The sequence below is a fragment of the Lycorma delicatula genome, chromosome 2 (genome assembly GCF_047948215.1).
Source record: "Lycorma delicatula isolate Av1 chromosome 2, ASM4794821v1, whole genome shotgun sequence".
In the NCBI taxonomy this organism is placed as follows: domain Eukaryota; kingdom Metazoa; phylum Arthropoda; class Insecta; order Hemiptera; family Fulgoridae; genus Lycorma; species Lycorma delicatula.
Window position 1 is genome coordinate 62,432,750 of NC_134456.1, and position 12,619 is coordinate 62,445,368.

The window sequence follows — 12,619 nt, forward strand, 5'->3', positions numbered from 1 at the left end:
AAAAGACATGAAATAAGTATATATATATATATATATATATATATATATATATATATATCTCATGTCTTTTTTAATCATTTTGTTGTTTTGTGTGCGTGTGGGTTAAAAAAGTTTTTCAATTTATGTACCTCGGCCTATCTATCTTCAGATTTTAGGTGATCATCTCTTCTCTTTTCACTTCCTTTATCTATCTCTCTGTTTCTTTATTCAGCTTTTTCTCTTTATTTTTACTTCTTCCCAACCTTCCAAAATCGATTAAATTTTAAAACTCATTTGACAGTGAAATAAAAAATAAAGAAATAGATTCTGGCTCTACAATAAGTTTTGACGATGAATTGGTTCCGAAACACATCAACATGTGATAAAAGAATGGTGAAACTAAGAAAGGTAAACAATATTCAACATAAAAAATAAATCCAGATTCAGTTGTTTAGGACTTTGATTTTGAATGCCAATGAAATATTTCATACCACCATCACATATATATATATATATATATATATATATATATATATATATATGATTTACTTTATTATAGTATATCATTTTCTATAAGTATTTCTAATTTATCTAATTGGTTAATATACAATCAATATTTAAAATATATTACAATGTTGATAAACACTTCAATACTTATTAACAATTTTGCTAAACATGAATTCTGCATAGTTATCAGTTACAACCCATCAGAATACGAGGTGCTACCCAAATGTTCAGAGAATTTTACCATAAAAGTAAATTAGCTTACCATAACTTATAATTTCCACTGTCTCCTTCAAAGTAATCCCCTTGGGCATTGATACAGTGATCCCAGCATTTTTCCCATGATTCCATGCATCCCTGGAAGTCTGCAGGTATAAGTGTTCGAAGTACGTTCTGCGTTTCTTCCTGAATCTCCTCAATTGTATTAAAACGACCGTCATTCAATTGAAATTTTATTTTCAGTCACACAGGGCAAGGTCAGGGGAATAGGGTGGATGGGGAATCACTACAGTCTTTTTGGAAGCCAAGAAATTCCGAATTGCTAGTGATGTGTGCGCAGATGTGTTTTCATGGTGCAGAACCCAGCTATTGTTACCCCACAGATCTGAATGTTTGCGTCTAATGCTTTCACGTAACCGCTTCAAAACTTCACAATAGAACATCCACAATAGAACATCTTCACAATAGAACATCCCATTGACACTTTGACCAAGAGGAACAAATTCCTTATGGATAAAGATGAAGTTAGGTCATCTCTTGCTGAATTTTTCAATTCACTACAGATAGCTACGCAATTTTGTTTCTGGTCGCTGTTCAACAGTCTCTGTACGAATTTTGCAGCAATGCATCTCATGTTCAAATTGTCCGACAAGATGCGTTGCACGGACCCATATGACATTTGTACGATTGCACAAACATCATGGATTGTTTGTCTACAATCTGTAACAATAGCGTCTCGCACTTTCGTGATGTTTTCTGGTGTTGCGCTTGTTGATGGTCTTCTTGAACAGTCATCGTCATCGACTGTCGTTCATCCATCTTTGTACCACAAAAAAGTTTTACTTTTACTCATAGCATTGGCACCAAATGCTTCCACAAGCATGCGATGGGTTTCTGCACCAGTTTTTTAAGCATGAAGCAAAATTTGATGCAGGTTCTTTGCTCTTTAAAATCTGCCATTTAGAACTTCGCCGAAGCAGCAAAACACAATGTTACACAACCGCAAGAAAGTCAACAATGCGGCCTCTCACCATCACAGCTGTTGGAACACTGATTCACAAAGAGTATTGTTAACCACATCTAGCGGCAGCAGGTCGTACCAGCAATGGTGAAATTCAATTCAAATTCCCCAAATTTTTGGGTAGCACCTTGTATGATATATTTATATTTTTAATTACAAAATCAAAAATATGTTTTTAGGTGGTGATATACATGCAATATAATACATTACTCATGTCAGAACTTTCAAGATTATTCCAATTGAATATACAAAACTTGTTTATCGGCTGTTAATATTTTCAGTTATGTAATAAAAACTTTCTTTGATAATTTAGTTTTTAAATTCAATGTTTATACAAACTTGGTTCTATATTTTCTCCACTACTACTTATCCCAATTATTTTGTTTTCCCATGAGACATATATAATAAAACTTCTTTTTTGTGAGAAGTGCAAAAGTAAGTATGCTTAGTTGATCTTAACAACTTAGCCAGTGTGAGAATTATTGCTAGAGACAAGATTAAAACGTATTTGAAATATAAATAATTGAACACAGATGTAATTCAGCCCATAGAAATTCTTGGAATTTTAACAGTTAAAGGTTAAAACTTAATTTTTCCTTTTTTAAATATAAATGTTTTTCCTTACGCTTTTAATAAACTGCTAATGTTTTCTACTAAGTATCATTAGTTACGAGTAAATTTCTATTATAGTTTTTAGTAAAACTAAACACTCTTAAGTATTTAATTTTAATAAAACTAAAAGCTCCTGTTATTTTATAACAGCTCTATATTTTATATTTCAGCTCATTTCCAGCTTCCCCTGGGCCATTCCTTAGTTTGGCGAGTGAGTCTTTGAGTTTATGGGGACAGCAACGGGGATCAGGTCCAATTGTTGTACATTGTGTTGCTGGTGTCGGTAGAAGTGGATTGTTTGCTGTCGCAACAGCTGCTGTTTGTGAAATACAGATGGGTCACGGTCTTCCGGATCTCATCTCATTAGCTGCTTCAGTATCTTCATGCAGAAAGAATGCTCTACATGATCGAGAACATTTTAAATTTGCATATCAAACATTATTATATTATGCCCAGGACATGCTTATGAAACGTATGTTTTTATAGTTTGGAATTTAGTACATTATTTTGTTACTTTTCAGTGTGTTATAAAGTTTTAGATTATAAATCTAGACTTTATGGTATCCTTTAATAATGTCAGATTAAATGAAGTTAATTTTGATGACTTGTTATATTCTGCATATTACAGATGGATTTTTTATTATTGTTGTTAGTGTTATTATTATTATAGATCAAGAAATGAACTTTTTATGTTCTTATATTATAAATAATATAAATGAGTGTGTACTGAAGTAATTACAACATTTTTTAATGCTTTGTTTGCTACTTCAGCAGCAGGTACAGTAAGGTGTAGTAGTACCACTATTATTTGGTTTTTGCCAGGTGCAATACATGTTATGTCTCTTATCAATAATCTGTGATTGACTTCAGAATGTTAAGAGTACTTTATTGATTTAGCATAGCATTCAAGACAAATGATCTAAGATATCATTACAGTTATAGTTTGGGTTAGAGTTGGGTGCAGTTAGGGTTTTAATTTCAGGAAACAAAAATTAATGATTTTCAGTTAGGTAACTTATATTCATTATTTTTTATTTGTCTTTTAAATAAGAACATTGTAAATAAATTTTATTTTCATCTAGTCTTCAATTACATGTAATTTTGTGAGACTAAATGCAGAATGACTGATTTGTTTGGAATTTTTGTTACTCAAGTCAGCGAATCAGAAAAAATTATTGCTGTTTTTACTCACAATGGCAGTTGATAGTCAAAGGATCAGAAAATTTTATATGGTCTTTCATGCAACTGATTAAATCATGACATTCACAACAGTGCTTTATTTTGAATTTTCTTTGAGCAGTATATTTCTATTTGTAGTTAAAAATTTATATGGTTCTTTTACTTGAAGACCACAATTTTTAGACTTGAGTATAAAATGTTTAGGCTGTACAAAAGTTCTGCATTTGATTTTAATTATTATAACTCCATTTATATAGAAATAAGTAGAATGGAAAGAGGGACGATGAGATGAATAAAGTAATGGGCAGTCATCAGTAAAAATGTCAGGTCGTAGTTAGAAATCAAATACACTAATTCTGTAAATTTATTCTAAAAGTATTATTGTGATCTTAAAATAAATCTGTTTTGTCTTAATTTTAAATTATATTTTAGATGATTTTATAGTATTTTTAATTATTATTATAATTATGTGAAGATAGGTTTTATCTTAAGCTTCTCGTCTGTTTATTTTATCTACTTGTTTAAATTTGTTCTAGTAACAAATTAATTAGGTTGATATTGAGGTTAAGTGTGACATATATTATTATATTCCTATTTTAAGTTAAATTTATGAGTGTAAATGAAATGTAATTTTATTTTTTATTTTCTACTTTGCAGGTAGTACTTATTTTACCATAATGCTATATATTGTACATTTCCCTTCTTTTTATATTGATAAAAGTCAGTAGGGCTCTTTACTTCTTCATTATCCATAATCTGTAAATCTCATTCCTTTGTCATATCCTTCAGCAAAGAATCTTTGCCCAAATGGTTTTTTTTTCTACTCATGATGTTTAAACTAGATTACTTCTTCTCCATCCTAGATTACATTGTAAAACTTGTTTAATTATCTGACTATGACAATATTAAAATTCCATCATTGTATTCAAATTTTCATGCCTCTGAACTCCATAACTTAGTATTTTATTTTTTATTTTTAAATGTTTATTCCTTTAATAATAGATATAATGTTCTGTTCTATTATCTGTTTTTCTGTTTGTGTTTAATAACATATGAACAGTTAGTAATCTATCCATTATGTTTTTAGGTGGAATCCTGGCTAGTAGATCATCATTTGAAGAAAAGCGTCCAAAATCACATACACGGCACCCTTCACAAGACTTTTTATTAGGACCTCCTAAAGAAGTTAATACAAATATGGGGGAATATGAACATTCAGGTAAATTTCTGATTTCTTGTAACATATTTTAGTTATAATTAATCATGCATAACTGCTTTAAATATGAAAACCAAATAGCAATCATTTTAGCTTAGTTGTGTTTAATTTAATTCTCTTCATAGGATTTTATTAAACATAAAAATTGTAATTTATATTGTTTTCCACTTGTGAGTAAATTAACATCATCATTTAGCTACTTCACTCAAAATATTATCATAGCAAGGCATTTTTAAAAATGAAAAGGCAATAATCTTGTTATAATGAACTGGTACAATCCGATAAGGGAAAATTGTTTATCAAAGAATCAGTTGTTCTATAAAAATACCTTCATATAAATATATTTCATTTATTTATGTAATTTTTTTCCTTTAAACAAACAAAAATGAAAATTGAAAAGATAATAATTTTGCTTTTAAATGTTTTTCTGCAATGTAGTTTTTGGACACTTGGGATATTTAATTTCATCATTACTATTGGGCAACTATTGTATTTTTGTTGTTTTAAAACTTAAATATGAGTGTGTTTTGCTGGATTTTTACAGTACTGCTTCTCCTCCTTTCTAGCAAGTTCTAACTCAATACCTATTTCAGCCATCTTTTAACCGCTTTCTTTTTATATGTCTAAACTGAAAAATGTGCCTTTTATTAATTTCATTAGCTGTTAGTGTATCTTTCCCCATCTTTCTCTGTTTTGGTATTCCTGATTTACAAATTAATCCATTTCTGGTCACCAATTCTTCAATCCTTACATAAAAAATGTGTTCTTTGTTGAGTTCCATCATTTAATTAATAAAATTGTTTTAAATTTAGAATTTTTAATTATTACTTTGTTTTAAAATTTAAAAGTAAATATGAAAAAAGAACTTTTGAACTGTTTTTCATTTCTCCTACATTATTAAATTGTATTACTATATATTCATCTTAATTTTAAAATTACTAACTATTTAAATAAGTGTATAATATATGATTTCATTTATATAAGTGAGATATATAAAACAAGAGCTAAATGTTAAAAATTAAAAACACAGCTGCCAAAAAAAAACCATTGCTGACAAACATTGCTCGTTAATATAGAACAGCAGTGGTGAACCTATGACGTGCAGGTTGACCCACAAAGGCTTTTTTAAATGACCCACATATTGATTTTTATAACCTTATATTTTGTATCATAAAAGAGAAATTAGACATCTAAAATATTAAGAAATTAAAGTATAAGTATCTAATGTCAAATTTATAAAAAAATATATTTCTAAGTGGATGCTGACTAACTGATATTCTATATCACTGTATCTGTGTATGACTCATGACAGTCAGTAATAAACTTTGTGTGCATATTCATTGCTTTGTAGAACAGGGATGTACCAGCTCGCAGTGATGAACTAATTGGCAGCCTTGGCATACACATCTAGAAATGTTTAATAATTCAACTTTATTGTTATTTTTTTATTAATTTTTATTACTTATTTTTAGTATTACTTCAACTTTATTGGTCAGTATTTAATAATTCAATTTTTTTATTATTAAATTTTCTCATTTACGTATGTGTATATGTCAAGTATGTTTAATAAGAAATTTTTTCTATAATTATTGTATTCTAAATATTAATATTTATAGTTGTAGCCCTTGTACTATGTCAGCAGTTAAAAAAATAAAAACAAACAATACAAGTTCCAGACCACATCAAACAGAATGGTTTGATAAATGTAGTGTGATTGAAAAGAATATGTGACTGTGTGTGTAAATTTGTAATGAAAAAATCACTTCACATACATACATTGTAAAAAGACATTTTGAAAAGTTGCATTCAAATCTTATATTCTCAACAGATAAAGAAAGGAAAGTATATTTTTTACAAAAGAAAAAACAGAATCATTCACAAATCAGTGTTTTAACAACTTTTTTATTCCAAAAAATAACATTACAGCTGCTAGTTTTCCAAGGAGTCCATCGCATTGCTCACCATGGAAAACATCTTCAGAAGAAGAGTTTGTAAAACAAGCGTTTTTAGAATGTAGTGCTATTTTGATTGTAGATTTTAAAGAGAAAGACTTTATTATAAAGTGTATAAATGAGTTACAAATAAGTCGCAATACAATTAAAGACCTAGTAATAGAGTGAGAAAGAAATATTTCTTCATAAGTACATAACTTAAAGTATGCAGAAATATATTCAGCTTCTTTAGATGAGAGTAATGATGTAAATGATTATTTACAACTAGCAGTTTTTGTGTGATATAAATTTTGCAATATAATGAAAGAAGAGCTAATAAAGTTCATAATGTTGAAAGGAAATTGTACCAGTCTTGATTTTTTTTTAAAGAATTTGATAATGCGTTTAAAGAAATGCATATTGACCTACAGAAAATTGTTTCTGTAACAGATGGTGCACCCAGTTTGGTGGGGAAAAATATTAGTTTATTAAGCAGCTTAAGCAAAATATTATTAGACATTCTCTGATTGAATTTCATTGTATAATACACCAGCAAGTTCTGTATGCAATGCAAGGTAAAAAGATTTTCCAATGTAGTGCCAGTTGTAATAAAAGTCAACAACTTTATAAAACAAGAGGTTCTTAATAAATGAGAATTTGCACAATTATTAGAGGAAATTGATTGCCAATATTCTGGGATTTTGACCTACTACATTGTTCATAGCTCAGTTTGTTAATCAGTTTGTTAGTTTATTAGAAGAAATAAATTGAATGAAAAAACAAAAATTTTAATTTATTTATATTTGAATTTTCAAATATAAATTGGTTAAGTGATTTAATGTCTTTATGTGAATCATTCAGCATTTCAATGAACTGAATAAAAACTTCAGAGAAATGGACAAATTGTATTAATGATGCTTGAAAATATTCAGATATTTATGATAAAATTTGACATCACTAAAGATTTGGAAATGAAAATTATGAAATATTTTCCTCAATTAAAAAAACATTTTCAGAACAATTTTTGGAAATACGCTTGACATTCAAGAAAATGCAATTAAAAAATATTTAGTCATTATACAGGAAATAAAACAAACTTTTCAGGAGAGATTTAATCAATTTAAAAATTTGGAAAATACATTTGATTTTGTTTTATATCCATGCAAAACAGAATTCGAAACAATAGACTTAACTAAATTTATGTGGCTAGGTATCCGTGATTTAAAAATGGAATTAGTTGAATTTCAAAATAGCATAGTACAGAAAAATAAATTGAAAATATTTGTATTAATGTATGGGGATTCTTTACCGAACAATTTTATATCAATGAAGAAACTTGCTAACGCTCTTTTAACAATGTTTGGATTCCCATATTCGTGTGAACAATTGTTTTCCTCTGTTAATTTTGTAAAATCTACCAACAGAAATAAACTTGGAATGACTTGACTGCGAAATGCGTTAACAAATGAGTACGAAATTTGAACCTAATATTAAGAAACTATCTAAAAATAAGCAATAACAGATTTCACATCAAATGTACTTTTATCAGCTTTATTATACATGCACGTATCTGTTAGTATGTTAATTAATAAAAAATATTTCTTAATATATATATGTGTTTTCTTTATTCCTTGTTTATTCAATTACTCAGTGCAGAGGCGCCACTAGGCATGGTGTCACCTGGTGCGGTAATTCAAGGTATCACCCCATTGATATCAAGTTTTTGATATCAATCTTTATTTTTTGCCCTTCACTTAAGTAAAAGTTTTAAAACAAAAAGGAAACAAACCTTTTTAGAGGATTTTAAAAGTGAGAACCAAAAAGGTGGGTCAACTGTCAAGTTTTTCTTTTAATAAATTTTTGGTGTTTCCAAATTGGCGCCGTTTTTACCATACCTTTCCCTCCTCACTTTCCAAGTGACTCCACTAACTTAGTGAAAAAAGTAATGAACAAAATTTGACTCGCTTCTCAAAAAATTTACCACATTGATATAGGGTAATTAAAGAGTGTGCGGGTGACAATTTTGTATACTGTATTTTTTTCTATTTTTTTAAATTTATTTAAACATATATATATATTTCAAAAAACAATAACTTAACCACTAAACACATTAACAGAAAAATCAAAAGAAAATTAATACCACTAGTCGACTTTTGTGGGATCTCCCCATCAGTCTGTACATAATTCTACAATTATATCAACAAATAGAAAAAAAATAATTTGGTTAAGTGTTTTTTAGTTTAATTAGCACAGTTGTCAGTATGTTTATGAATTATTTGAATTTTCAGAAAGTTTTATATATATATATATATATTTATATTGCCTGTGATACTCCTGGTAATGTGAGGATTCCAACATGGGGTCATACATCTAAATTGGTTCAGCCATTAAGCTGCTACAGTAGACAAACTTACATACACTCTAAATACATTACACTCTTTTTTGGGTAATCTAAAAACACTAGTAAGACAACAGCTTCACACATATGATATAAGGTTTCTGTATCATTCAGAATACTGAATGATACAGAATATCTGAGTGTTCAGATGCAAACTATTCAGAAACAACTCATTTGTGTAATAAATTTTTTTAAATTAATTTAAACATATATATATATATATATATATATTTAGACACTCCCAGTAATACAAGGATCCCAACATGGGGTCATACATCTAAATCCGTTCAGCCATTGAGCTGCTACTGTGGAACAAACATACATACATATATTCTAAATACATTACACTTCTTTTTGGACAGTTATGTAATAAATATAATTAATTGGAGAAAAAGGAATAAAAATGAGAGTAATTTTTATTTTTTACTCAACAATTTCACTGCCACCTCTGTTTATGCTATGGAGAGGAATACGCATACCTATGTGCCAGCTCCATAGCATAAACTGAACTGCACATGTTGAATATAATATTCCCTCCAACAAGTGGCAGCTAGTGCTAATGTTCTGTCTGTCAGCCAGGCACACAGCAAGACCCCCCCCCCCCTACTCATTATATTCCAGTAGCCGTAGTTTCAATAGAATGATAGTTTTTTCTGTTCAAGATTGTTTCTTTGTCTTTGTATTTATTATTTTAGGTATATTTCTTGATAAATATCTCTTCTACATTTCATCTTGTAAACGATAGAAAAAACAAAAACTTTAATACATTGTCAGATTCAATGTTATTCCAATTTAAATAAATATAATCTAAAAAATTATAAACATTTCTTGATGAAACAAGACTTGCTTACTAAACAAGATTTAACTTTGTCAGAATGTATTATTCGATCACAGTTTTTATTTTTACATATAATGTTATTAGATATAGAACAGGTGGAGAATATGTGTGTTTGGTAAAATATTTTTTTTTTTTGTATTTTCTGTCCGAGTATAATGTACAGAACGGGGAGATTAGGTTCTTTTTAATGTCAACTAATTGTAATAAACATTTTCTAGCCATGGCTGAAAATGATGTCAATTTTTCTTGACCATTAAAAAGACTTTCTGAAAGTGCAACAACTACTCATAGTAAAAAGAGAAAAACTATCAACCTATGATATAAAAGAATTGCTTGAGACATGAGAATCAGAACGAGATTTCAGTGATGTTGAACCCGATTATGATTGCTTGATATCTGAATTTGAGAGAACATTGACAACAATATCGATGGACAATCATTTACTGTTACCAATCCACTTTCTTCGCAGCTCTCAAGTCCTTCTGCGACAAATCCCTCTTCACTGCCATCACATTCATCACCACCACAATCTCACCAGGTACCGTGGCACACACAACAACATTCTTCTTTTGTATTTTCTGACACCCCGCTTTCCAATCCTCCCTCACTGATATCTTTTTCAATAGTACCTGTTTACTAAACACACGACTGACAATAGTCCTCTAGGTTTATTTATTACTAGCAATTTCCACATTTTTAAAAATAATATTAAATGCAACAAATGCAAACGGTTCAGCTACACTCGACAGCAAGAGGCCCACAATTATGGATAAAAGGTTTCAACCAAGTAAGCTTGCAAGAATTTTGGACATTTTATCATTATTATTACACATGGGAACAATAAAACTTCTGCAAATTAATAATTACTGGAGGACAGACTTGCTGTACAAAATTCCAATTTTTCCAGAGTTTATTAGTAGAAACCACTTTCTTAAATACTTCCGGCTCTACACTTCAATCCGATAACAGAAATCAGTAGAGATCCTCTTCACAGAGTAAGGCAGTTATTAAATTTTTTTAATAACCTTCTGGAAATATTTATTTATTCACCAGTGAGAGAACTTTATATAGATAAATCTATGGTCTTGCGGAGAAGAAGGTTAATTTTCCACAGTTTATTGAAACAAGCACCATAAATACAGTATCAAGCTGTACATTCTAAACGAAGCAAATGGACTGACAATGAAATGTTTTGTTTATGTATGATTAAACGACCCCGACTTGAGTGGATCAGGCCATGTCACAAAAGTTGTTGAAAAACTAATGGAAAATAAACTTAATTCAGAACATTCTCTTTTCATAGACACTTTTTTTTACTAATGTTAGATTGGTATCAAATTTACAACAAAGGTACCTATTGTACAAATACATTAAATTCTCAAAGGAAATACAATCCATGTGACGTTATAAGTAAGAAGTTAAAAAAGGAAAAAATTGTGCAATGCTTCACCAAGAAGAATGTCTATGTTTTGAAGTGGAGAGAAGTTCTTATGATTTCATCGAAGTTTGATGGAAGCAAAGTTCAAACTGAAACTAATGCACTTACAAAATAAATTCCTCAAGCTGTAGCGGAATACAGTAAATACATGGGTAGAATCAATAACAAGGATCAGATGATGAGTTATTACTCACGGTAAAGAAAAACACTATGTTGGTATAAGAAGGTAGGCATCCATATTTTTCAACTTCTGTCTGCTATTCAATAGAAAACATAACAAAACGTCTACTCCTTATTGTGAATTTAGAAATATAGTTATAGAAAAGTTAATAGGAGATCCTGTCTGACAAAGTCTTGTTTCATCTGTCTCAATTCCCCACTTGCCAGCTTTATTGCCACAAAATGATAAAAATGTTAAAAAAGTAAAAGTATTAAAAAAAAAAGATGCAAGGTATGCACTGCAAACAAAAAGAAAAGTGATAGCACTTTTTACTGTCCAAAATGTTGCGATCAACCAGGGTCTGGATAAATGTTTTGCAGTTTACCACAAATATCAGCATTAATGAAAATTATTTAGTAAATTATTTTAATTTCACTTAATTTTAATGTCATAATATTTAATTGTAATCAGTAGACAAGTAAAGTATTTTATATATATATTTTTTTTTTTTTTAATTTTCTGTATGAATATAGAAATTAATATTCTGTTGTAGAAACTTGGAGGTATTATTTTATTTTTTTATTACCTTATCAATTAGTTTGTGTTAAAATTAAGTATGTAATTATAATAACAATATATATAAAACCCAAACTTAGCATTATGATAAAAATATGTTTATTTAGCTTACTTGGATGTGTGATGTATAATTTCACTTGTATGGAGGTACATGTGCACAAGCGTATGGGTGTCCAAGTAAGCATACACCCACATCCACAAAATAGTATGTATGTGCCTGATTTACATTTTGTGCATGAAATACAAATATAAGTCTAGCATAATATTTTAATGGTAAAATAATGCAGTTTACAAAGCCGGTTGGATCGCTATATATGCTACTGAAGTGGCAAACAGCACAGTAGAGTTGCACTATGTGCCACCTCAGTATATGCTACGGATGTTGTATTTACTATATTTGCCGTAAGAAATTAAGGATAATTTTCAATTAATAATAAATGTAGGTATACATAAAAGTAAATAAATCACAAAAAAATAGATGGCACCTGGGTAAAGTATATTCATAAGGGAGAGGCAGTGAAAGTGTTAAAACACAGGTCTTAAGTTTT

At 29.2% G+C, this 12,619-nt stretch overlaps 1 protein-coding gene across 1 annotated transcript in view; it reads left to right on the forward strand.

The window, feature by feature from the left end:
* Positions 1–12,619, forward strand: part of mop (tyrosine-protein phosphatase non-receptor type protein myopic) — a 97,495-nt gene that overhangs the window by 83,730 nt on the left and 1,146 nt on the right. Inside the window, exons 17-18 of the mRNA XM_075355414.1 lie at positions 2,506–2,807; positions 4,602–4,733. Coding sequence (XP_075211529.1) covers positions 2,506–2,807; positions 4,602–4,733 — 434 coding nt within the window. The remainder of the gene's footprint in view (positions 1–2,505; positions 2,808–4,601; positions 4,734–12,619) is intronic.